General features: G+C 40.1%; 1 protein-coding gene across 1 annotated transcript in view; it reads left to right on the top strand.

The window, feature by feature from the left end:
* Positions 1 to 19,672, top strand: part of LOC113029287 (homeobox protein NANOG-like) — a 51,055-nt gene extending 31,383 nt beyond the window's left edge. The window contains exons 3-5 of the mRNA XM_026180085.1: positions 18,727 to 18,959; positions 19,050 to 19,133; positions 19,273 to 19,672. Of these exons, the coding sequence (XP_026035870.1) occupies positions 18,727 to 18,959; positions 19,050 to 19,133; positions 19,273 to 19,629 (674 nt within the window). The 3' untranslated portion in view covers positions 19,630 to 19,672. The remainder of the gene's footprint in view (positions 1 to 18,726; positions 18,960 to 19,049; positions 19,134 to 19,272) is intronic.
* The last annotated feature ends 5,864 nt before the right edge of the window (positions 19,673 to 25,536 follow it).

Raw genomic sequence — 25,536 nt, 5'->3', positions numbered from 1 at the left:
GGGTGGGGGGAACTATGGCTCACAGATGTGGTTGTTACACCCTGAGTTATTTTTCCTGTTTTTGTTTGCCTTGGCTGGGGGGTTCCCATGTATGGTCATTTTGTCATAAACCATATTTCAGTAAAACATATATATGGCTGGTTATAGCACCAACGATAGTACTATTAGATTTTTGTCTTGGATTGTGAAAGGCTTGAACGGTCCGGTAAAGAGATCTCGGGTTCTCAGTCACTTAAAACATCTCAATGGAGATGTTGTTTTTCTCCAGCAGACTCATTTGTGAGTCAAAGATCATAATTGACTTAAACCTCCATGGATAGGTCATATGTTTCACTCAGACATAGATAGTAGAGCCAGAGGAGTGGCAATCTTACTTAGGAATAAAATACATTTTTCTCTTACTAAATTGATTGCTGACAAAAATGGACGATATCTAATTGTTGTAGGGACCCTCATGAATAACCCAGTTGTCTTAGTGAACCAGTTTCTTAACAAATTGGACACCCCTACAATCGCAACCTCAACAGCAGCAGACAATGACGCTACCCTCACTTTACATGAGGTTACGTCATCAATCACATCCTTACAGTCTGGAAAGTTCCCTGATCCTCATAAGTGCACCCCCCCCCCCCCCCCCCCGAATTTTATAAAAAGAAAACTGGCCCCTTTGCTGTTGTCGGTTTTTGAGTAGTCACTGAAACAAGGCTCTCTCCCTCAGACACTAAGACGGGCTTCTGTCTCATTACTGCATAAAGAAGGAAAGGATCCTACCTGTTGTAGCTCCTATCGACCAATGAGCCTTCTTAATGTAGACTTTAAAATCTTATCCAAACTGCTAGCAACCCATTTGGAAAGAGTTCTCCCTTCTATTATATCAGACGAACAGTCAGGCTTTATTAAAGGAAGACATTCCTTTTTTAATATACGGTCCCTTCTTAATATAATATACTCCAAAAATCATAGCACCGTCCCTGAGGTGGTGATCTCATTGGATGCTGGAAAAGCATTCGATTGAGTGGAATCGGGGTATCTTTTTGCAGTCTTGAGGAAATTTGGTTTTGGTAACAATTTTATATCTTGGATTTATCTTTTATATACTACGCCACTGGCATCTGTTTGTACTAACACTGATTTCGGAGTATTTTACTCTCACCTTTACTTTTCACTTTAGCAATAGAGCCTCTCTCTGTGGCTCTCAGAACCTTGCCTCTGTTTCAAGGGGTTATTCGTGGTGGTACGGAACATAGGGTTGCTTTATATGCAGGTGACTTATTATTATATGTTACAAATCCAACAATTCATTTATCCTCTATAATGCAAATACTTCTACATTTTGGCTCTTTCTCTGGGTACAAGATTAATATATAAAAAAGTGAATGTTTTCCCATAAACCCAGCTGCACAAGAGCTTAGACAAACCGATTTTGATTTCTAACTAGCTTCTTCAGGCTTTAAAGTGCATATTACCAGTTCATTTAAAGCTTTGCAAGCAGTAAAATTTAACCCTTTGCTGACCTATGTAAAGTTGTCTTTTCAAAGAAGGGTAAACCTTCCTGTATCACTTCTTGGCACTATTATTTTCATCCCTTCCTGTTTCCCTGTTACGATTCACAGACAACCCCTTTCTAATTGGCTCTCTAAAAATATGGTATCAATTCCAGCATCACTTCAATTCAGTCTCTGCTTCTGCTCTGACCCTAATCTGCAACAACTACCTCTTCCCCCCATCGCTGGTGGACTCCTCCTTTTGCATATGCGCAAGAAAAGGTATCAAATGTTTTTATGACTTTTTTAAAGATAACATTTTTCTCAGCTTTAGTGACCTTTGTTCTTTGTATGATTTGCCCTCGTATCATTTGTTCTGCTACTTTCAAATAAGACACTGTGCATCTTCTATCTTGCCAGAGTTTCCAAGTCAGCTTCTCAAGCCTTGGTGGGAAGACTTGTTCCAGTTGAAGCCTCACAGTAAGGCTCTAATATCACAAGTATATATTTTAATTATGGCTTCGAGCAATTACTCAACCAAATAATTGCTTTGAGTTGGGAAAAGGAACTGGGTCTTACGTTTGGGGAAGGTTACTGGGACAAAATAATTGACAAAATTCATACTTCAGCCTCATGTGCAAGACTCCCTTATTCAGTTTAAGACGGTATACAGATTACACATCTAGATTATCTAAAATATACCCCAGCATTCCTGACCTGTGCAACAGATGCAACGCCTGTTTTTTGCCTTCCCGACACTTAAGTTATACTGGACTTTTTATTTTGAAGTGCTCTCTCATGTTTTGAGCGTTACATTCCAACCATGCCCACTAGTTTGGTGTTTCTGAAGATGCCACCCTAAACCTTAGTCATAAACAGCTGGATGTTATGTTCACTTCACTGCTGGCACGACGTAGAATTTTGCTGTCTTGGAAAGCTCATCACCTTCCAGCCCGATCACGTTGGCTGGAAGATGTTATGTTCTTTTTAAAAATGGAGAAAATAAAATTCAGACTCAGAGGAAATGTTAATAAGTTCTCACAGATGTGGCAGCCTTTTATTATTTACTTCAGTTCATTGAAAACACTTCCAACAGACTAAACTTTAGTACCATGGGGTTTTCTTTTGTTCTGGTTCTGGGGGGAGTGTTTTTTTGTTTGTTTGTTTTTGTTTGTTCTTTTTTTCTTTGCTTCTTTTGTTTTGTTCTCTGTGTGTGTTTTTCCCACTTTTTCCTTCATTTTTATTTTATTTTATTTTATTTATTTATTTATTTATTTATTTAACTTTAACGGCCTAATCTGTATTGAGATATATCTTTGTGTCTGTGGTACCCTCTTTATTGGGCCTGATATGTCAACTTACATGTAAAAACTCTATAAATAAAGAGGGGGAGGGGCTGAGAAAGTTCAGTTTTGAATGGGTGTAAATATTTTATTTACAGTTTCTCATACAAAAGGCATATAGTATTCTTCATGTACATTCATACCAGCAGCAGGGTTAAATTCATACTGGCCGTTGTCTGGTGGCATCGACCAGCCAAATGTCTGGGGCGAGTTGGGGAAGGTCCACTGAGGTCCAGGAGCAAAACTGTCCACAGCATGATGATAGGGGCCCTGATGGTTTCCACCATTTGGGATTGGGTTTACCTCCTGGTGCTCGGTGTACTGCTGCCTGAATGGGGGCTGTCCCTCTCCCTGAAACTGAAACACAGACAGGTGGACTGTCAGTAAAATAAGAAAACTTCAAGAATACTTCAATCAATTCCCCGGATAATGACAGAATCAGAAACAGTGCTTTTTAATAATAGGAGATACTCTAATAGGAGATGTCTCTCTCCCTGAAACTGAAGGGGACAAGGGGACTGTCAGTAAAACGAGAATAGTTGTTTTAAATTATTGGCATTACACTTTTTTAAATACAGTCAATTCCCCAGATAATGACAGAATCATCATCATCATCGTTTATTTGTATAGCACTTTAAGAACACACCAGGCAGACCAAAGTGCTGAACAACACAGATCAAAACAACAACCAAATTAAAAATACCATAAAATCAAATCATAAACAATTCTGTTCAATAATAGGAGATACTTACATGAAGTGGGACGCCATGATTCACATGCTGAGGATGTGACCTCCTCCTAAACTTACTCCGTCTGTTTTGAAACCAAGTTTTTACCTAAAGACGGAAGAAAACAGAAAACATTTCATGAGTACAATGGACCCAAAATTCAATTTCTTAGATTCTAACAAGTTGAAAAACACTCACCTGTCTGTAGGTCAGACCTGTCATCTCTGCCAGCTGTTTCATCTCCCTTGGCTCATAGTAACGTTTCAAATTAAAGTGATGGACAAGAATATTCAACTGCCTCTCCGTGAACACCACCCGGGCCTTTCCTTTAGGTTTCTCTGGAGCAGTGCTGGGAGGGTGCAGAGTGGCAGTGATGTTGCCATCCTGGCTTCTTGGGACAGCAAAATCTTGTTTCTGCTCTGAGACTGAACTGGAAACAGCCTCAGAGGTATCAGCGGTTTTTTTGCTCATCTCCATTTTTAGAGCAGTCTCTGCCCATGTAGCGAGTTCTTCCAGGGAAAGACTCCCTTCAGGGCCGCTGCCTGAACTCCACGAGTCTGTGAGGGTAAAGAGACAAGAGGACAAGTAAGCACAAGTCTATATGGTCCACATGGGTCAGTTGCTGATATGTTTTGGCACGACTGACTTTCTAACAGAAAAACTTAACAAAGATTAAATTGATGAGTCTTAAATCCCAAAAGGTCTCAGACTGAAGAAGTCACAAAACATTTCTCCCATTGAAAACATTACATCCAGGTGAACTGAATCAACCTTCAGGGATTTACTTACCTGATGACTGAGCATCAACACAATGAATCTTAAACACAAAAGTTTCCCACAAAGTAGAAAAAAATAAGTCAGATATTTGTAGATTCTTTAAAACCAAAAAGAATTTAAAGTGGACTCTGTTCAACTGTGGAGGGAGAAATGGTGACTTCTGCCATCAGGACTTACAACACAGAGTAAAAGAGTATTTTTACAAGTTTTCTTAGAGGTTAGCCAACTCTGTTCATATTAGCTCACCAGTCAACAATGCTGAGTACATACCTGGAGAAAAGTGCATCCCATAATCTTCCATGAAATCCCAGTGATTAAAAGAGGAAAACTGGAAAAAGTATCTCTGATGCAGGAAGGTGACTTAAGAGCAATTCTCCTGGGCTTTTAAGGAGGTTTGTGGGTGTGGGCAGGAATGTGGGGGGGGGGGGGGGGGGGGGGGGTTGAGCTTCTTCTTCGCTTTACAACCAGTCAGGTTGTTTCTACCAATTGGCATCATTTACATTTCTTTAAAATGCTGATTCTCAGGTCTGAAAAAAAAAGTACAGTTAGAAAGCTGCCGTGCAAAATGAGCTTTACCAAATCTTTCCACCTCACACTTTATAAAATATGAAACACTTAATGCCTAAAATTAGCAGCTAAAATTAGCAGCTAATTACTGAAATGAACTCACTGCATGTTTGCATCAATTAACGCAGTATTAGATCACCCAAAGAACTTTCCACTCACATAGAACATTTTTGCAAAAACATCTTCACGTTAATTTGACCTGCAGCCGTTCAGTTACACCTCTGTGTAAACCCCCACAGCAGCTTTTTCAGGCAAAAATGGTTTTTGTACTCATGCAAACCATTCACAAATGTGGCACAGAATATCACAATGACCGCTGACCACTCATTTTGTCTTTATTAACTTTAATAATTGAGTCTGAAAGTGGCAAGTGAAATTAAGTCAATTTATCAAGGTCTGCATAGTTAATCATGTGTTTAAAACGAAACAAGGTGGTCTGTATAATGTGAAGAATTTATTTAATAAAACAAACAAATAAATCTAATGAGTTTAGATTGTTCTGCTTTCATGTCAACTAGATCTGTGTTAAATGATTTTGATTTAACTTCCTGCTCTGGTTGTTTCAGACAAGAAACCAGTTTGATCTTTGCACCAATGATTAATTTACTTTCTATTATCAGGAGATTTGTGCAAATAGTTTATAATTTCAAATGTATCAGAGCAAATACAGCTGCTCTTTAAATATATTTTAAACAAAATGTGTATTATTAGTATTGAAACCTGATATTTATTAAATGTTTTCTAAAATAAGCCAAATTGTACCAATATTACACACAATTAATGACTTACACCTCTAATTTAGATCTTTGTAATCATGTGGAGAACATTACTGAGTTTATAAGATAGCAAAAGGTAGTTTCCCCCTTCTTTGAAAAGCACCTCTAAATGTGTGAAAAGTGAAATTAAAACACCCACATAAGCCAAGGTCAACAAAAGCAAGGCTAACGATCCACATCAACACATCTGGCCTCCTCTGGCTCATTCAGAATTCGAGACGAATTCGAGATGCACCCAGTTCACCCAGTGACCACTAAACATACGCTAATGTGTCTTTTAGAGTTCCTGTATCACACCCTGTTACCTCTGATTAATTATCAAGTCAATGCAGACAGATGGCACCAGGGCCATGAGAGATAAATGAGGGTAAAGGTGTTTGTGTTAACATGTCTTGATTTGAAGTAACTGCAAAGACACAGAAGTCAAATTGTTTGCAGATGATACAAAGTTATTGTGGAAGTAACTTTGAACAACTTCTGAATGAACTAGAAAATCAATTTAGGACTTGGTTTTTCTATAATGATTTAACACTGAATCTGAGCAAAACAAATCTCATACTATTTGGGAGTCAAGCAAATTATATCATTAATAAACTGATGATAAATAACATAGAATTAGGATAATAAACCAAACCTACTTTTTAGCCTTTTTATTAAATACTCTTACATTTAAAGGCTTGACTGACCTCAGAACTCTACACATAATTTATAAAGCAAGAAACAAATCTTTGACCCACAACATTTAGGACTTGATCAGGGCTTGTGTGGAACCTTCTTTAAATCTCAGTGATTCACCGAGATAGAAAACAATTTGAAAGAGTGAGTGGTGAATCAAAGAGAAGAAATTAAATAAACTTAATGCAAACTGCACAAAAGAATGTAAAACTCAGCGATACATCCAGTGAGCAGCACTTCTCTGAGCGAAACGAGCTTCTTGATGTCAGAGGTCAAAGGAGATAGACCAGATGACTTCATGCTGATAGGAAGGCAGCAGAGACTAAAAATAACCACTCATTTAAAGCAAACTATACAGAAGACCATCTCTGAGAACACAACATGTCAGAATTTGAAGCACATGGGCTAGAAGCAGCAGAAGACCACACTGGCTACAATAGCTGTCAGCTAAGAACAGCAAACTGAGGAAACAGACTCACAAATATTAGACAATAAGAGATTGGAGAAATGTTTCCTGGTCTGATGAGTCTCCATTTCTGCTGTGACATTCTGGGTCAGAGGCTAAACACAAGATTTTACTACTTGTAAAGTGTAACATGCATGCACTTTTTAACATCCTATCAAATATTGTAAATTATGATGTTGGAGACTCAATGAAAGCAAAACAAAAATGCAGACAGTATTTAATCATAGCAAAGTCATCACTTGTTGGAAGAAAATGGATGGCACTGACTGCAACATTTACAATAAATATAAAAAGTTGACTTTATCAGTTTCCTACTCGAGCCTTCATCTGCCCCACCAACTCTGGGGAAAAGAAGGGAAAAAAGATGTACATTACATGTTAATGTTTTTCTTATTGTTTTATTTTAACTGAGATTCACTGAGTCTTATCAAAACAGCCTCTGTTTTATATTTAAATGGAAAGAAGATAAAATCTACAAGAAATAAAACAGTTAAACAGGATAAAACATGTGTGTAGCTTCCATGTTGAAAAACTGCAGATGAGTTTTAAGTCTTTTAAATCTTTGTGAAAACCACCAGCATGTGGTTTGGCAAGACCAAGATTGAATAATAATAATGGATTACATTTATAATGTGCTTTTCAGGACCCCTCAAAGCGCTTTACAATACCACTATTCATTCACTACAGTTGTAGCCATGGCTGCCATATCGCACCATCGGCCCCTCTGTCCATCACCAGTAGGCGGTAGGTAAAGTGTGTTGCCCAAGGACACAACAACCGAGACTGTCCGAGCCGGCAACCTTCCGATTACAAGACGAACACCCAACTCTTGAACCACGATCACTCACGATGGAAAAAATCTTCATCTGAAGCTTTGCTGAACATAAGGATTTCTCTCAGGTCATCACGATTCGGCCTTTATCCTGATCAAGTTCTAAATGTTTTGGCCAAAGATTTGTTTGTTGCTTTATAAATTATGTGTAGAGTTCTGAGGTCAACAAAATCTTTAAATTTAAGAGTATTTAATAAAAAGGCTAAAAAGTAAGTAGATTTTAATTTTGAGATTGGACTCTCACTTTTATAAAACTTGTGTGTACTGCCAAGCACTGTTTTAATATATAAATATATGAAAACAGTGCTTGGCAGTACACACAAGTTTTATAAAAGTGAGAGACATCTGAAGAGAGTTCTTAGGGGACACACTCGTCACAAAAGCGTACTCTGACCTGCAAGTCTTGGTTGAATTCATTGACAACCAGTTGCAGTACTCTGGTAGCTTCACGCGTACTGATGGATATATGCTAAATGCAGAGAACATTGACTACGCGTGAGGAAAGAGGATGTGCACTTGGTGTTGACTGAGCTGGATCCCTGAGGGGTGGCATTGAGGCACACAAGACGTCTCAGGCGAAGGCGAACTATTTTTCAAAAGGGCTGAACTTCATCTGGCACCTGTACTCCTACGGCAAACTTAAACCATATGGCATCTCAATCAATGAGAGTGTTGATGGTTTGTCGAGAAAAATAATCTGTCTTAATGCATACACAACAAATAGTAATCTGAAAGTGATCGGGGGGTGTTACGTAGAAGCGGTGCAGCGGTGTAGAGTTGCCAGAGGTGATCTTGGAACTGAAAATGGCCATGTTATAGGCTTTCAGTGTTTCCTTGTGCCCGTGGCTCCTTACGACACCTTTGAGAGTTACCTGGAGGGAGGAAGTACTTCCAATGAAAGAATTGAATACTGGTGGCATTTTCTTCACAGCCAGTGTCTGGAGTTCTGGTTATTCTTATTTGCAGACATCAGAGACAATGGGTACTTTGATGGTGGGTTTCCGGACAAAAACCTTCAGTTTGTTTTGCATGGGTCTTATCCGGGTGAGCTAATAAATTATGTTTTCTTGCATGTATGGATGCATGCGTTTGTGAGTGAGAGATAAAGGGAATGGAGGAAGTGATAGAGAGGGAGTATAAAAAGTATAGTGAGTGATGAGATGTGGACCAGATTGAGGGAATGGAGAGACTTGCAGGAAGAAAGAGACAAGAGAGGGAGAAGAGGTGGAGAGCAGCAGGGAGTAAATGAAATGAAAATTGTGTAAATACTATGATTTAGGCTTAAGAAATCAGCTACCTTAAAGAACAGTGTAACAACCAAGACTAGAGAAAGATCTGTGTTCAAGATGTTGACGTGGCATATGTAAACTTCTTATCTATAATATTAAGTCTTTACAATAAACGCTATCCCTGGTGAATAAAGCAAAGAAAACTGAAAACATGGCTAACAAACGCATGTAAGAAAAAGAATCTGTTATACAAGAACAAACTTATAAAAGGTATAAGATAAATTCATAATAATTATGAGAACGAGTAAAATAAATTACTACAGTAAACTTTTAGATAAAAAAAAAAATGAAAAGCGTGGACAGTACTAAATGATATTGTAAATAAAGGAACTAAAAGATTGGAATATCCCAATAACTTTCAAACACAAAATACACTGATCAGTGACATAAAACAATTTGCAAATGGTTTTAATGACTTTTTTTCTTAATGCTGGTCCTGGCTTACCTAAAGAAATTGTAAAAACTGGACACCCTTCTAAAAATAAAACATTAACTATTACTGTAGCAAACTCAGCGGGAGTAGATGAACCAAGCCAATGGTAAAGACTAATGTAAAATATCACAGCGTTACAATCACAGGAGTTAGTGTGTGGAACACCTGTACGTATGAAATTAACAAAAGTACATCAATACAAAAATTCATACGATTGTTTAAAAATAATAAATTGCACAGTGGGGCAGCACAACTGACACAGCAACACACACGGGGAAACAAGGAACCAGGAGAAGATCACACCACAACCATAAATGATTAAGAAAGATGAATAAAACAAATATATATATATATATATATATATATATATATATATATATATATATATATATATATATATATATATATATATATATAAAAACACCCAGCACGCCCCTGCGGGCGGTTTATCCTTCAAGCTCGGGTCCTCTACCAGAGGCCTGGGAGCTTGAGGGTCCTGCGCAGTATCTTAGCTGTTCCCAGGACTGCGCTCTTCTGGACAGAGATCTCCGATGTTGTTCCCGGGATCTGCTGGAGCCACTCGCCTAGCTTGGGAGTCACCGCACCTAGTGCTCCGATTACCACGGGGACCACCGTTACCTTCACCCTCCACATCCTCTCGAGCTCTTCTCTGAGCCCTTGGTATTTCTCCAGCTTCTCGTGTTCCTTCTTCCTGATATTGCTGTCATTCGGAACCGCTACATCGATCACTACGGCCGTCTTCTTCTGTTTGTCTACCACCACTATGTCCGGTTGGTTAGCCACCACCATTTTGTCCGTCTGTATCTGGAAGTCCCACAGGATCTTAGCTCGGTCATTCTCCACCACCCTTGGGGGCATCTCCCATTTTGACCTCGGGACTTCTAGGTTATACTCGGCACAGATGTTCCTGTACACTATGCCGGCCACTTGGTTATGGCGTTCCATGTATGCCTTGCCTGCTAGCATCTTGCACCCTGCTGTTATGTGCTGGATAGTCTCTGGGGCATCTTTACATAGCCTGCACCTGGGGTCTTGCCTGGTGTGATAGACCCCAGCCTCTATGGATCTTGTACTCAGAGCTTGTTCTTGTGCTGCCATGATTAGTGCCTCTGTGCTGTCTTTCAGTCCAGCTTTGTCCAGCCACTGGTAGGATTTCTGGATATCAGCCACCTCCTCTATCTGCCGGTGGTACATACCGTGCAGGGGCCTGTCCTTCCATGATGGTTCCTCGTCTCCCTCCTCTTTCTTGGGTTTCTGCTGCCTGAGGTATTCACTGAGCACTCGGTCAGTTGGGGCCATCTTCCCAATGTATTCTTGGATGTTCCTTGTCTCATCCTGGACTGTGGTGCTGACACTCACCAGTCCCCGGCCCCCTTCCTTCCGCTTAGCGTACAGCCTCAGGGGTGCCTTGGTCAGGTTTTTTTTTTCGTGGCTTCTATCTTCTGGAGCTTGCAGGGTACCTGATCACGGGCAGGGCGTATGTGTTGATGGCCCGGATCTTGTTCTTACCATTCAGCTGACTCCTCAGGACTTGCCTGACCCTCTGCAGGTACTTGGTGGTTGCAGCCTTTCTAGCGGCCTCTTCATGGTTCCCATTTGCCTGCGGGATCCCCAGGTACTTGTAACTGTCCTCTATGTCTGCAATGTTGCCTTCTGGTAGTTCAATCCCCTCAGTTCTGACTACCTTCCCTCTCTTTGTTACCATCCGACTACACTTCTCCAGTCCGAACGACATTCCAATGTCATTGCTGTATAGCCTGGTAGTGTGGATCAGTGAATCGATGTCTCGTTCACTCTTGGCATACAGCTTGATGTCATCCATGTACAGGAGGTGGCTGACAACTGCTCCGTTCCGTAGTCGGTATCCGTAGCCAGTCTTGTTAATGATTGGTCTTGCAGTCTCGGCTGATTGTTCTGTCTATATATATATATATATATATATATATATATATATATATATATATATATATATATATATATATATATATATATATATATATATATATATATATATATATATATATATATATATATATATATATATATTATATATATATATATATATATATATATATTAGTTTTATTCATCTTTCTAGCAGCTGGATAGCGTAGTGGTTAAACTACACGCCTTTGGAACAGAGGATCGCAAGTTCGATTCCTGCCTGGGGGCGTCTGTATCCAGTAAGGGTCCTAAGGCTAGACCCCCTATGCTAAGCAAGCCTACCGCAGACATGAGCGAGACAGATAAATATGAAGGCATGCCGGCTCGGACGTCGCCCGGATCAACAAGGTCCGCGTCAGGTGTTGAGGAACCAGGGCACCCTGACGAAAAGTGGGCTACTGGAACAAGAAGGCATCGGTGGGCAAGGGACGAAAACAGGGCGTTGTTGGAATGCTACTACGCAAGTAACCCCGGCGGAAGGGGCTACATGAATAGGATGAGGGACCTATGGATTCTTCGATACCCAACATCCACAATGACGGCGAAACAACTAGTAGCTCAGTGTTCCAACATTCGAAAGAAGGGACTGCTCTCACAGCTAGAGATTGACGAGGTACAACACAAATGCTACGGCAAGGAGGAGTCAGGACGCCAGGTCAGGGGGGAGATATCATCACCCCCACCCGAGATTGGGTACATAGCCCCAAGTGCGATAGGAGAAGGATCGTTGTGTGCGAGAGGAACTGACCTGAAAAATAGGATCATGGCCAAGCTTGAAACCTGGATCCCCCGTAGCCGGTTACCAAGATTACGTGAAGTACCCTCAGAAGGTCTGCTAGATGATGTTAATGCAGCACTACGGGCAATACCTACAACCACGATTACCGACACTAACAAGCTGATCTACAATACGGCAGCAGTGATCAGTGAGATGCTTGGCTACAAGTTGAACAGCCACAAGGGGCAGTACCCTCCATGGAGAAGGAGGCTAGAGGGCAAGATCAAAGTAGCACGGAGGGAGGTTAGCCAACTAACGGAGTTGCAGAAAGGTGCGACAAATAAGGTGCATAAGAAATACAGCAAGCTGTCCATACCTGAGGCCTTGGAAACTGCCAAGCAAAGACTCACAGCCTTGGCCAGCCGCTTGAGGAGGTACACCAGAGAGATAGAAGGCAGGAGAATAAACCAGCTGTTCTCCACAGAACCAGCAAAGGTGTACTCTCAGTGGCAAGGGAACAATAAGAGAACAGCACCACCAAGGCTGGAGACGGAGCAATACTGGAAGAGCATATGGGAGAAGGATGCAACCCATAACGGCAATGCTCAGTGGCTAGTGGATCTGAGGGCAGACCACAGCGACCTCCCTGAACAGGGTCCAGTAACCATCACAGTGGCAGATATCCAAGAAAGGGTCTCCAGTATGAAGAGTTGGACAGCACCAGGGCCCGACATGGTTCACGCCTACTGGCTGAAGAAGCTGACTGCACTCCACGAGCGTCTGGCAGCACAAATGAACCAGCTGCTAGTTAACGAGAGACACCCGGAATGGCTAACTGAAGGCCGGACGGTCCTGATCCCCAAGGACCCAAAGAAGGGACCGGTCCCCTCCAACTACCGACCAATAACCTGCCTTAGTACTACATGGAAGCTCCTGTCAGGCATCATATCGGCTAAGATGAACAGGCACATGGGTCAATACATGAGCGGGACACAGAAAGGAATTGGCAAGAATACCAGAGGCGCAAAACACCAGCTACTGGTAGACAGAACAATCAGCCGAGACTGCAAGACCAGACTGACCAACCTGTGCACTTCCTGGATTGATTACAAGAAGGCCTATGACTCAATGCCCCACAGCTGGATACTGGAATGCCTAGAATTGTACAAGATCAATGGGACCCTAAGAGCCTTCATCAGGAACTCAATGGGGATGTGGCGTACAACACTAGAGGCCAACTCCAAGCCCATAGCACAAGTCACCATCAAGTGCGGGATCTACCAAGGAGATGCTCTGTCCCCACTGCTGTTCTGCATAGGCCTGAACCCCCTCAGTGAGATCATTAACAAGACTGGCTACGGATACCGACTACGGAACGGAGAAGTTGTCAGCCACCTCCTGTACATGGATGACATCAAGCTGTATGCCAAGAGTGAACGAGACATCGATTCACTGATCCACACTACCAGGCTATACAGCAATGACATTGGAATGTCGTTCGGACTGGAGAAGTGTAGTCGGATGGTAACAAAGAGAGGGAAGGTAGTCAGAACTGAGGGGATTGAACTACCAGAAGGCAACATTGCAGACATAGAGGACAGTTACAAGTACTTGGGGATCCCGCAGGCGAATGGGAACCATAGGCCGCAAGAAAAGCTGCAACCACCAAGTACCTGCAGAGGGTCAGGCAAGTCCTGAGGAGTCAGCTGAATGGTAAGAACAAGATCCGGGCCATCAACACATACGCCCTGCCCGTGATCAGGTACCCTGCTGGGGTAATAGGCTGGCCAAAGGAGGAGATAGAAGCCACTGACATAAAGACAAGAAAGCTCCTTACCATGCATGGAGGGTTTCACCCCAAGTCCAGCACCCTGAGGCTGTACGCTAAGCGGAAGGAAGGGGGCCGGGGACTGGTGAGTGTCAGCACCACAGTCCAGGATGAGACAACGAACATCCAAGAATACATTGGGAAGATGGCCCCAACTGACCGAGTGCTCAGTGAATACCTCAGGCAGCAGAAACCCAAGAAAGAGGAGGGAGACGAGGAACCATCATGGAAGGACAGGCCCCTGCACGGTATGTACCACCGGCAGATAGAGGAGGTGGCTGATATCCAGAAATCCTACCAGTGGCTGGACAAAGCTGGACTGAAAGACAGCACAGAGGCACTAATCATGGCAGCACAAGAACAAGCTCTGAGCACAAGATCCATAGAGGCTGGGGTCTATCACACCAGGCAAGACCACAGGTGCAGGCTGTGTAAAGATGCCCCAGAGACAATCCAGCACATAACAGCAGGGTGCAAGATGCTAGCAGGCAAGGCATACATGGAACGCCATAACCAAGTGGCCGGCATAGTGTACAGGAACATCTGTGCGGAGTATAACCTGGAAGTCCCGAGGTCAAAATGGGAGATGCCCCCAAGGGTGGTGGAGAATGACCGAGCTAAGATTCTGTGGGACTTCCAGATACAGACGGACAAAATGGTGGTGGCTAACCAACCGGACATAGTGGTGGTAGACAAACAGAAGAAGACGGCCGTAGTGATCGATGTAGCGGTTCCGAATGACAGCAATATCACGAAGAAGGAACACGAGAAGCTGGAGAAATACCAAGGGCTCAGAGAAGAGCTCGAGAGGATGTGGAGGGTGAAGGTAACGGTGGTCCCCGTGGTAATCGGAGCACTAGGTGCGGTGACTCCCAAGATAGGCGAGTGGCTCCAGCAGATCCCGGGAACAACATCGGAGATCTCTGTCCAGAAGAGCGCAGTCCTGGGAACAGCTAAGATACTGCGCAGGACCCTCAAGCTCCCAGGCCTCTGGTAGAGGACCCGAGCTTGAAGGATAAAACCGCCCGCAGGGGCGTGCTGGGTGTTTTGTTTTTTTTATATATATATATATATATATATATATATATATATATATGTATAGGGCTGTTTTAATTTTATGCATTATGTGTTTTATTTCTATATTTTTGCTGTTTTCTGTTATTCTATTGTTTTTAACTTATTTTCTGTACAGCACTTTGTTCCTGTGCTGGGTATTTTAAAGTGCTTCATAAATAAAATTGGATTGGAACTTTGTGTTGACAAGATTGTTAGTTAAACAATTACAAGTCTATAAATCAGTATTGTTTGTATGGACAGCAACTTTTTTTAAAATTTGTTTATTAAGAGATTATACAAACTTATATACGTTGTATTGTATACATCTTACGTGACATATTTTATCAAACATTTCTTTCCCAATCATTTTAACGTTTTCTTGTTAAACAAAAGACAAATTAAAATACAAAAAACATCATACCAACACAAGAAGAGAAAATTCAGAAAAGAAAAAAAGAAGAAAAAAGTGAGTAAATTAGAAAAAATATTAATTAAATAAATTAAATTAAATTAAATGTAAAAAATTAAAATTAAACACTATATAAATACAATTTAAAAAATTAAATTAAATTAAAAAAGAATAGAAGGGGGGGGGGTAAATCCTATGCCTACCTTAAAAAAAAAAAAAAAAAGAACATTTCAAATTCTTTTCAATCTATTCGGAGGGTGGGTAAATTGCATTGTTCTAAGGAAAAGATTTGAGATATTCCACAAGAATGTCCGGACAGTATTAAGCCATTGCAATGCAGATGGAAGTAAAATACAGCATCTAGCAAGAAGGGAACAAAAAGCTAAGATCTCAGTTTGCTGGGGAGTTACATTAAGAGGGATCTTTGGAACTCCAAATATGGCAACTAAAGGGTCTTCTCGGATCTGACTTCCAAGAACCCCTGACAGTACAGAAAAGAAATCAGTCCAAAATTGGTTCAAACTTGGGCAGAAGAAAAACATATAATAATAATAGATTGGATTTATATAGCGCTTTTCAAGGCACCCAAAGCGCTTTACAATGCCACTATTCATTCACTCACTGGTGGAGGCAAGCTACGGTTGTAGCCACAGCTGCCTTGGGGCAGACTGACAGAAGCGAGGCTGCCATATCGCGCCATCGGCCCCTCTGGCCAACACCAGTAGGCGGTAGGGTAAAGTGTCTTGCCCAAGGACACAACGACCAGGACAGAGAGCCCGGGGATCGAACCGGTGACCTTCCGGTTACAGATATGCTTCCCAAACCCCCTGAGCCACGGTCGCAAGGGGAGGTGTGACATCTGTCACATTGGTCTATAATTGAAGGAAACTTTAAACTGTATAAGCTGTAGCCTAGCACATGGTGTACTTGAACGCATGATGAGATTCACCTTATCCCACCATGATTCAAACAGTTCAACACCTAATTCATGCTCCCAGGCGGTTGTGATTTTACCTGATGGATTAGATTCGGTCACCATAAGCATACAATATATATTTGATAGAGGTGATTTTTGATTAGGCGTAACAGCCAGAAGGTCAACCCATGATGGATCAGCAGGGAGAATTGGGGAATTTGGAAACAGTGATGAGACACAGTCTAATTTGCAAATAGAGAAGGGGCCTGTAGGACTTGGCATTGATTGAGGCTCTTTGCCTTTCTTCAGTAAAACTGAAATAGATGCCTTCGTTAAAGTGGGGGGCAGCCAGCCTTTTCTCAGTGATTCATTATATAGATCAAGAAGGAGAGGGGCTAGCTTGTCTTTAAATTTTTTTAACAACTCAGCTGGAAATCTGTCTGAGCCTGGGGCCTTACCGCTCGCATACACTTGATTGAGCCAAAAACGTCCTCTATTTTAATAGGAGCGTCGAGCTGCAACTTTTTTTTTTTTTTTTAAAGTGAACATATAAGGAGAAGCGTCCACCAAGTATTTCCTGCCATGGCGTCCACGTCACCATGGTAATGGCACAGCCAGATAACAACATGAGATTTCAAAACATATGTACATTTAACGAGTTACTTTTAATGAACCTCAACATAATTACTTTTATAATTCTTTGTTATTTATCAGACTCCTGAATAGTATGAGTTTTGTTTTGCTCAGACTCAGTGTTAACTGATTATAGAAATAACCGAGAACTCAGTTAAATTGATTTTCTAGTTCATTCAGAAGTTGTTCCAAGTTACTTCCACAATAACTTTGTGTCATTTGCACATAATATGACTTCTGTGTCTTTGAAATTACTTCAAATCAAGACATGTTAACACAGAAACCTTTATTTATCTCTCATGGCCCTGGTGCCATCTGTCTGCATTGACCTGATAATTAATCAGAGGTAGCAGGGTGTGATACAGGAACTCTAAAAGACACATTAGCGTATGTTTAGTGGTCACTGGCTGAACTGGGTACGTCTCTAATTCTGAATGAGCCAGAGGAGGCCATGTCCATGTGTCCGTGGGTTTATGACGAGCGTTGTTGTGGATCGTTAGCCTTGCTATTGTTTACATCGACTTATGTGGGTGTTTTAGTGTCAGAGACTTTTACAATGTACAGGTGCATTTCAAAGGTGAAAGCTACCATGTGCTACCTTATAAACTCAGTAATGTTCTCCACATGATCAAAAATATCTTAATTATGTAAGTCATTAGTTGTATGTAATATTGGTATAATTTTGCTTATTTTAAAACATTTTCAAAGATGCTGAGTTCAATTGGTGTAATTTCAGTTGCCACTTTTAAACTGTTTCATTTAATAAAGTTAATGAAGACAAAACGAGTGGTCAGTGGTCATCGTGATATTCAGTGTCAGACTTTTTTAATGGTTTGTCAGAGTTTGAAAAACTTGTTTTGACCTTAAAAAGCTGCTTTGGGGGTTTACACAAAGGTGCAACTGAACGCCTGGAGATCAAATTAGTGTGAGGATGCATTTGCAGAAATGATCTATGTGAGTGGAAAGTTCTTTCCACTCACATAGACACTTTCCACTTAATCTTGCTTTCACTCACCCACTGACTGAACAACCCAAAGAACAACCAAATGAAAGACCCACTGAACAACCTACTGAACAACGCACTGAACGACCCATTGAACAACGCACTGAACGACCCATTGAACGACCCATTGAACGACCCACCGAACTGAATTTGGTGTTGAATTTTTTTTTTTTGTTAATTTAAGAGCAGTTAAAACGGACACTAAAGTAATGGGTAAGAGGTTAAATTGAAAGTAAAACAGTAATTTTAGGCATTACATTTTTGAGATTTTATAAAGTGTGAGGTGGAAGGATTTGGTAAAGCTCATTTGTACGGCTGCTTTCTAACTGTACTTTCTGTTTTCAGACCTCAGAAACAGCATTTTAAAGAAATGTAAATGATGCCAGTTGGTTGAAACTTGGTAGGGTAAAGCGACTCACAAAGGAAGAAGCTCAACTCCCCACAATCCTGCCCACACCCACAAACCTCCTTAAAAGCCCAGAATTGCTCTTAAATCAGCCTTAGGATACACAGCACTATCCTGCTTGGTTTGGAGCCCTTTCATCAGAGATACTTATTCCAGCTTTCCTGCTTTAATCACTGGGACTTCAAAGATGGAACATGGGATGCACTTTTCTCCAGGTATGTACTCAGCATTGTTGCCTGGTGAGCTACATGAACAGAGTTGGCTAACCTCTAAGACAACTTGCAAAAATACTCTTTCACTCTGTGTTGTAAGTCCTGATGGCAGAAGTCACTCTTGGTTCTGAATAATGTATAAATATCCCACTTTTTTTCTGGGAAACTTTTGTGTTTCAGACTCAGCAATTTACTTTTTAAAAACTTTTTTCCTGCTGTCTCAGAAGAGAAACAAGATTTTGCTGTCCCAAGAAGCCAGGATGGCAACATCACTGCCACTCTGCACCCTCCCAGCACTGCTCCAGAGAAACCTAAAGGAAAGGCCCGGGTGGTGTTCACAGAGAGACAGTTGAATATTCTTGTCCATCACTTTAATTTGAAACATTACTATGAGCCAAGGGAGATGAAACAGTTGGCAGAGATGACAGGTCTGACCTACAAACAGGTGAGTGTTTTTCAACTTACTACAACATAAGAAATTGAATTTTGGGTCCATTGTACTGACTAAATGTTTTCTGTTTTCTTCTATCTTTAGGTAAAAACTTGGTTTCAAAACAAACGGAGTAAGTTTAGGAGGAGTTCACATTCTCAGTATGTGAATCAGGATGTCCCACTTCATGTAAGTATCTCCTATTATTAAACAGAATTGTTTCTGATTCTGTCATTATCTGGGGAATTGACTGTATTTAAAAAAGTGTAATGCCAATAATTTAAAACAACTATTCTCGTTTTACTGACAGTCCCCTTGTCCCCTTCAGTTTCAGGGAGAGAGACAGCCCCCGTTCAGGGAGCGGTACACCCAGCACCAGGTAAATTCAATGAGACTGGGTGCAAATAATCAGGCCCACTTTTCTCATGCTGTGGGCAATTCTGCGGCTGGACCTCAATGGACCCTCCCCGACTCCCCTCAGATGTTTGGCTGGTCAATGCCACCAGGCAACGGGCATCACGAATACGACACAGCTGTTCAAAACCCAGCAAAAATGTCCAATATGATCGAAGCAATGGGAAGAGCTGTGAGTACTCAGACTGTTCTCATTGAACACAACATGGATAAGATCTTGGAGAAGCTCACGGCTCTTCAACAAGAAATTGACAGACCTGGTGACGAGTGACAGACATTTAGACTGTCTGTGAAATTGGAGGCACCAAACCCAAACATCGTCTCTCCCCTGCATACCGATGTCCCTGGAAAGCCCATCAAGACCTTTTTTTTTTTACTGTTACTGTTTTAGAGGTCCTTTTTTTCCTCTTGTCCCTGATGTACGAATTTTCACTGTCTTTTTGGTTTCTTCCTGGTGCGGCTACATCCGCAGCCCCAGGACACAGGAATTTCATTGCATGTTGTACTTTGTATGACTGTGTATTTGACTAATAAAATTTGATTTGAACACCAGTTCAGCACTGAATGGAATATAAACAACCCAGGACTTTTTTAAAAATTATTTTTATTGTCTTCATGTAGCTCAACATAGTCTCAGATTTGATCGCTTTCAGTAAAGGGGGAGGGGGGTATTCAATATCCAATGGATTTTAGAAATATTAGAATTCAGTAGGCTCCGGCTACTGTAAATAGTCAAAATAGCCAAAATACATACTGGGATATCAGAGAAAACACCATCAGAAATTCTGCATATAAGATTAAGAGATGAATTCATCAAAATGTGTTTTGTTTCATTTTGTTGTATTTGTTGTAAAAAATATTGTACATGAAGAAAATTCTCTTCCTTGTGTGTGAGAAACTGTAAATAAAATATTAGTTTCACCCATTCAAACTGAACTTTCTACATGTCTCCAAACCTTCTGTCAGAGACTGAACATCCCCATATGGAAAAGAAATAGTAAAAACTTATATGTGATTTACTCATGAAAGTGGCCACTTTCTCATTACTTTCATATATTGTTTTAGTAAGTATCCAAAACATACAAGTTTCATTATCTAATTTTTCAAGGGATCTTATATCTGTTTTCACTCTTATATGCTTTTCATACAAGTTTCACACAAGACAGATCCAAACTTTATAAGATTTATATATATCTTTTCCATATGGGTCCAAATGTTTTAGAGACTTTAAACCTCTATCTTTCCATGTTAACTTGAGCTACAATCCTCTATATTCACAATCAAAGTATGAGACAGATAATCTAAAGAATCTGGAGCTTTCAAATGGACAAAAAGATTTTTCCAGGAATACCTCAAATAACAACCCTACCTCAGACTTCATTTTAAGAAACCTGAGACGATACAGTGGAAAGTTTTTGCCTCTGTGATTATCTTCCTAAGACTCTAAACGTTGGGTTTTATTTTAATTGTTAACAAGTCTGATGCTGATTACTTGGTAAAGCTCCAAAAACATTTTATTGTCACCTTTTCTACTCTCTGCTCTGTGACTACAGAGTCTTGAAATGAAATGTGCAATGTTATTAAATCTTCCCCTTACTGAACACCTGAAGTCAGCTCATTTAAAGTGTAGGATGCTCCTGATGGCCATGTATGTTTGTACCAGGGCTGTGTTGGGATCTGTCAAGGAATGTTACGATGGGGCATGGTGGCTGGAGGTTGCCAGGTTCTTGCTCACAGTGCCACCATGATCATGACTGGGAAGCGTACCAGAAACCAGGCGCCTTGCAGCAGGAGCACAGTGGTGTCCAGCAGAGCCTGAGTGGAGCTGTCAGAACAGCGAAGCTGCAGGAATGAAAAATCAAGTCAATAAATGAGCAGCACTGAGTCTAATAATCCATGTAATGTTGTCTTTGAGAGTTTCTGAAAAGCATTATGACATAAGGTGTTTTTCAATGTCCTGAATTTGAGCAATGAAATACAAGAGGCATACAGATTAATGAATGCATCATTAACTGAGTGAATGTGGATTGATATTGTACATTCAGCTAAGTAATTTCAAAGACACAGAAGTCATATTGTTTGCAGATGACACAAAGTTATTGTGGAAGTAACTTGGAACAACTTCTAAATGAACTACCAAAAAACTAAGAAATTGAAGACTTGGTTTTTCTATAATCAATTAACACTGAATCTGAGCAAACAAAACTCATACTATTCAGGAGTCTGATGATAAATAACATAGAATTAAAATAAATTATCTGAAAGGACAAACTTCTTCCGGTGATAATAAATCACAAACCATCATGGTCATTATCAGAATCAGAATAAGAATACTTTATTGATCCCTGGGGGAAATTATTTTTTGTTACAGTGCTCCATTTTAAACCAACATTAAGACAAGACAGACAATACGCTAACTAAGAATAGTACAATATATACATATATATACATACATACATACATAAGTCACTTATAAATAAATAGTTGGAAAAATTATGAATATATCGATAACCTGTAAAACACACACAAAGTGTAATAGGGATCATAAATAAAACCACATCAACAGAACCACCAAATCCACTTTTTATTAAATACTCTTAAATTTAAAGACTTGACTGACCTCAGAACTCTACACATTATTTATAAAGCAACAAACAAATCTTTGGCCCACAACATTTAGGACTTGATTAGGATAAAGACCAAATCATGACGACCTGAGAGAAATCCTTATGTTCAGCAAAGCTTCAGATGAGGATTTCTTCCACCTTGGTCTTGCCAAACCACATGCTGGTGGTTTCCACAAAGATTTAAAAGACTTCCATGTCATCTGCAGTTTTCAACATGGGAGCTACACACATGTTTTATCCTGTTTTACAGGTTTATTTCTTGTAGATTTTATTTTCTTGCCATTTAAATATAAAACATAGGCTGTTTTGACAAGACTCAGTGAATCTCAGTTAAAGTAAAAAAAAGAAAGAAAGAATTAACATGTAATGTACGTCTGTTTTTGCTTTTTTCCTCAGAGTTGGTGCAGTAGATCAAGGCTCATGCAGGAGACTGATAAAGTCAACTTTATATATGTTGGAAATGTTTCAGTCAGTGCCATTCATTTTCTTCCAACAAATGACGACATTTCTAGGATTAAATACTGGCTCTAACATTATAATCTACAATATTTGATAGGATGTTAAAAAGTGCATGCATGTTACACTTTACAAGTCGTGAAATCTTGTGTTTAGCCTCTGACCCAGAATGTCACAGCAGAAATGCAGACTCGTCAGACCAGGAAACATTTCTCCAATCTCTTATTGTCTAATATTTGTGAGTCTGTTTCCTCAGTTTGCTGTTCTTAGCTGACAGCTGTTGTAGCCAGTGTGGTCTTCTGCTGCTTCTAGCCCATGTGCTTCAAATTCTGACATGTTGTGCTCTCAGTGATGGTCTTCTGTATAGTTTGCTTTTAATGAGTGGTTATGTTTAGTCACTCCTGCTTTCCTATCAGCATGAACTGGTCTGGTCTTGTTGCTCTGACCTCTGACATCAAGAAGCTTGTTTCATCCAGAGAAGTGCTGCTCACTGGATGTATCGCTGAGTTTTACATTCTTTTGTGCAGTTTGCATTAAGTTTATTTAATGTCTTCTCTTTGATTCACCACTCACTCTTTCAAGTTGTTTTCTATCTCGGTGAATCACTGAGATTTAAAGAAGATTCCACACAAGCATGCCCTGATCAAGTCCTAAATGTTGTGGGACAAAGATTTGTTTGTTGCTTTATAATTTACATGTAGAGTTCTGAGGTCAGTCAAGCCTTTAAATTTAAGCGTATTTAATTAAAAGGCTGAAAAGTGGGTTTGGTGGTTCTGTTGAAGTGGTTTTATTTATGATCCTAAGTCTGTTATTTATCATCAGTTTATCAATGATAGAATTTGTACATCTCCCAAATAGCAGAGTTTTGTTTTGCTCGTATCCAGTGTTAGTTCATTATAGAACTTTGTATCATCTGCAAACAATATGACTTCCGTGTCTTTGCAGTTACTTCAAATCAAGACATGTCAACACAAACACCTTTACCCTCACTTATCTCTCATGGCCCTGGTGCCGTCTGTCTGCATTGACTTGATAATTAATCAGAGGTAGCAGGGTGTGATACAGGAACTCTAAATGACACATTAGCGTATGTTTAGTGGTCACTGGCTGAACTGGGTGCGTCTCGAATTCTGAATGAGCCAGAGGAGGCCAGTTGCATGTGTCTGTGGGATTATGACGAGCGTTGATGTGGATCGTTAGCCTTGCTTTTGTTGACATTGACTTATGTGGGTGTTTTAGTGTCAGAGACTTTTACAATGTAGAGGTGCTTTTCAAAGAAGGTGAAAGCTACCATTTGCTATCTTATAAACTCCAAATGACCTCCATATGATCAAAAATATCTAAATTAGAGGTGTAATTTATTATTTGTGTGTAATATTGGTATAATTTGGCTTATTTTAAAACATTTTAAACATCAGGTTTCAATACTCACTGAAATAATGCAGAACATATGCAAAAAATATATTTTAAGAGCAGCTGTATTTTCTCTGAAACATTTGAAATTATAAACTATGTGCACAAATCTTCTGATAATAGAAAGTAAATTAATCATCGGTGCAAAGATCAAACTGGTTGCTTGTCTGAAACAACCAGAGCAGGAAGTTAAATCAAAATCATCTAACACAGATCTAGTTGACATGAAAGCAGAACAAGCTAAACTTTTCTCAACTCACCAGTGAGAAATATCCATAAAAATCATGATTTACACCAGCTGCAGCTCACAGTCAACAACTCAACAGGTTTGGCTTTCTTTACAAAATGAGAATTAATGAACAGGCTTTTCATCATGATTTGTCCGTAGTTAATTGGGAAAAAATCGGACTATTACCAGATGTAGAGATAGCTTGGACATATTTTAAGGAAAGTTTTATGGAAATTGTTAATAAACATGCCCCCTTACGGAAAGTTAGAATTAAAGGTCGAGAAAATCCCTGATTTTCGCAGACACTCGCAGATAGCATACACAAGCGTAATAGAGCATGGGACAAGGCGAGACAAACAGATACTTCCACTGATTGGTCTGTTTTCAAACAGCTTAGAAATAAATGCACTTCTTTTATTAAAAAGGCCAAATCTGAATACTTTTTGTCTGTCACCACTGAGAACCTCAACGATCCACAGAAATTTTGGAAAGTAATCAAATCTTTTTCTGCCAATAAAATGACTCAAACCTTTCCTAAATTTGTTGTAAAAGATTCAGTCTCAATTAATGATAAAACTGAAATTTTGAATTGCTTTAATGAGCACTTTTTATCAGTGGGTTCCTTGTTTGATTCTGCAGAAACTTTTTTAACAAATTCTTGCCCAGAATTCTCTATGTTTTCTGGAGACCGTTTTAACTTTGTACCTTTTAGTGTTTATGAAGTGCATAAAGCTTTAAAGGCTTTGGATCACAGAAAACCTCCTGGTCCAGACTTGATGGAACCTTATTTTTTGAAGCTGGCAGCGGATTTTATTGCAGAACCACTCTCAATTCTATTTAATTTTTCAATTAAAACCAAAGAAATTCCATCGGTTTGGAAAACAGCTTTTGTTTTGCCTTTATTGAAAGGAGGTGATCCATCGGTGTTGACTAATTATAGGCCAATATCAAATTTGTGTGTTTTATCTAAAATCCTGGAATCTCTAGTTTGTGACCAGCTGAAAGAGTTTTTGTACTCTAATGATATTGTATCCAAATTTCAGTCAGGCTTCAGGAAAAAACACAGTACTAACACTGCCACTATGAAAGTGATAAATGATATTATAGTGGCACTTGATAAGAAATTGTACTGTGCGTCACTCTTTATTGACCTCTCAAAAGCTTTTGACACTGTTGATCATGCTGTCCTAAAAAACAGACTGCTCAGCCTTGGATTGGTTCTCAAATTATCTGAATAATAGAACCCAGTGCATTAAACTTGAAGGTCTTTGTTCTAAATTTGTTGCTGTCCACAAGGGGGTGCCACAGGGCTCAGTTTTGGGTCCCCTTCTGTTCCTTTTATATATCAATGACTTGGGTCAAAATGTCTCAGACACAAATTTGCATTTTTATGCTGACGACACAGTTATTTACTGTTATGGATCATCTCTTGCTCAGGCCATTGAAACCCTAC

This window comes from Astatotilapia calliptera, chromosome 9, assembly GCF_900246225.1.
Source record: "Astatotilapia calliptera chromosome 9, fAstCal1.2, whole genome shotgun sequence".
In the NCBI taxonomy this organism is placed as follows: Eukaryota; Metazoa; Chordata; class Actinopteri; order Cichliformes; family Cichlidae; genus Astatotilapia; species Astatotilapia calliptera.
The sequence above is the reverse complement of the archived record's forward strand: the minus strand, read 5'-3'. Positions and strand labels throughout refer to the sequence as shown.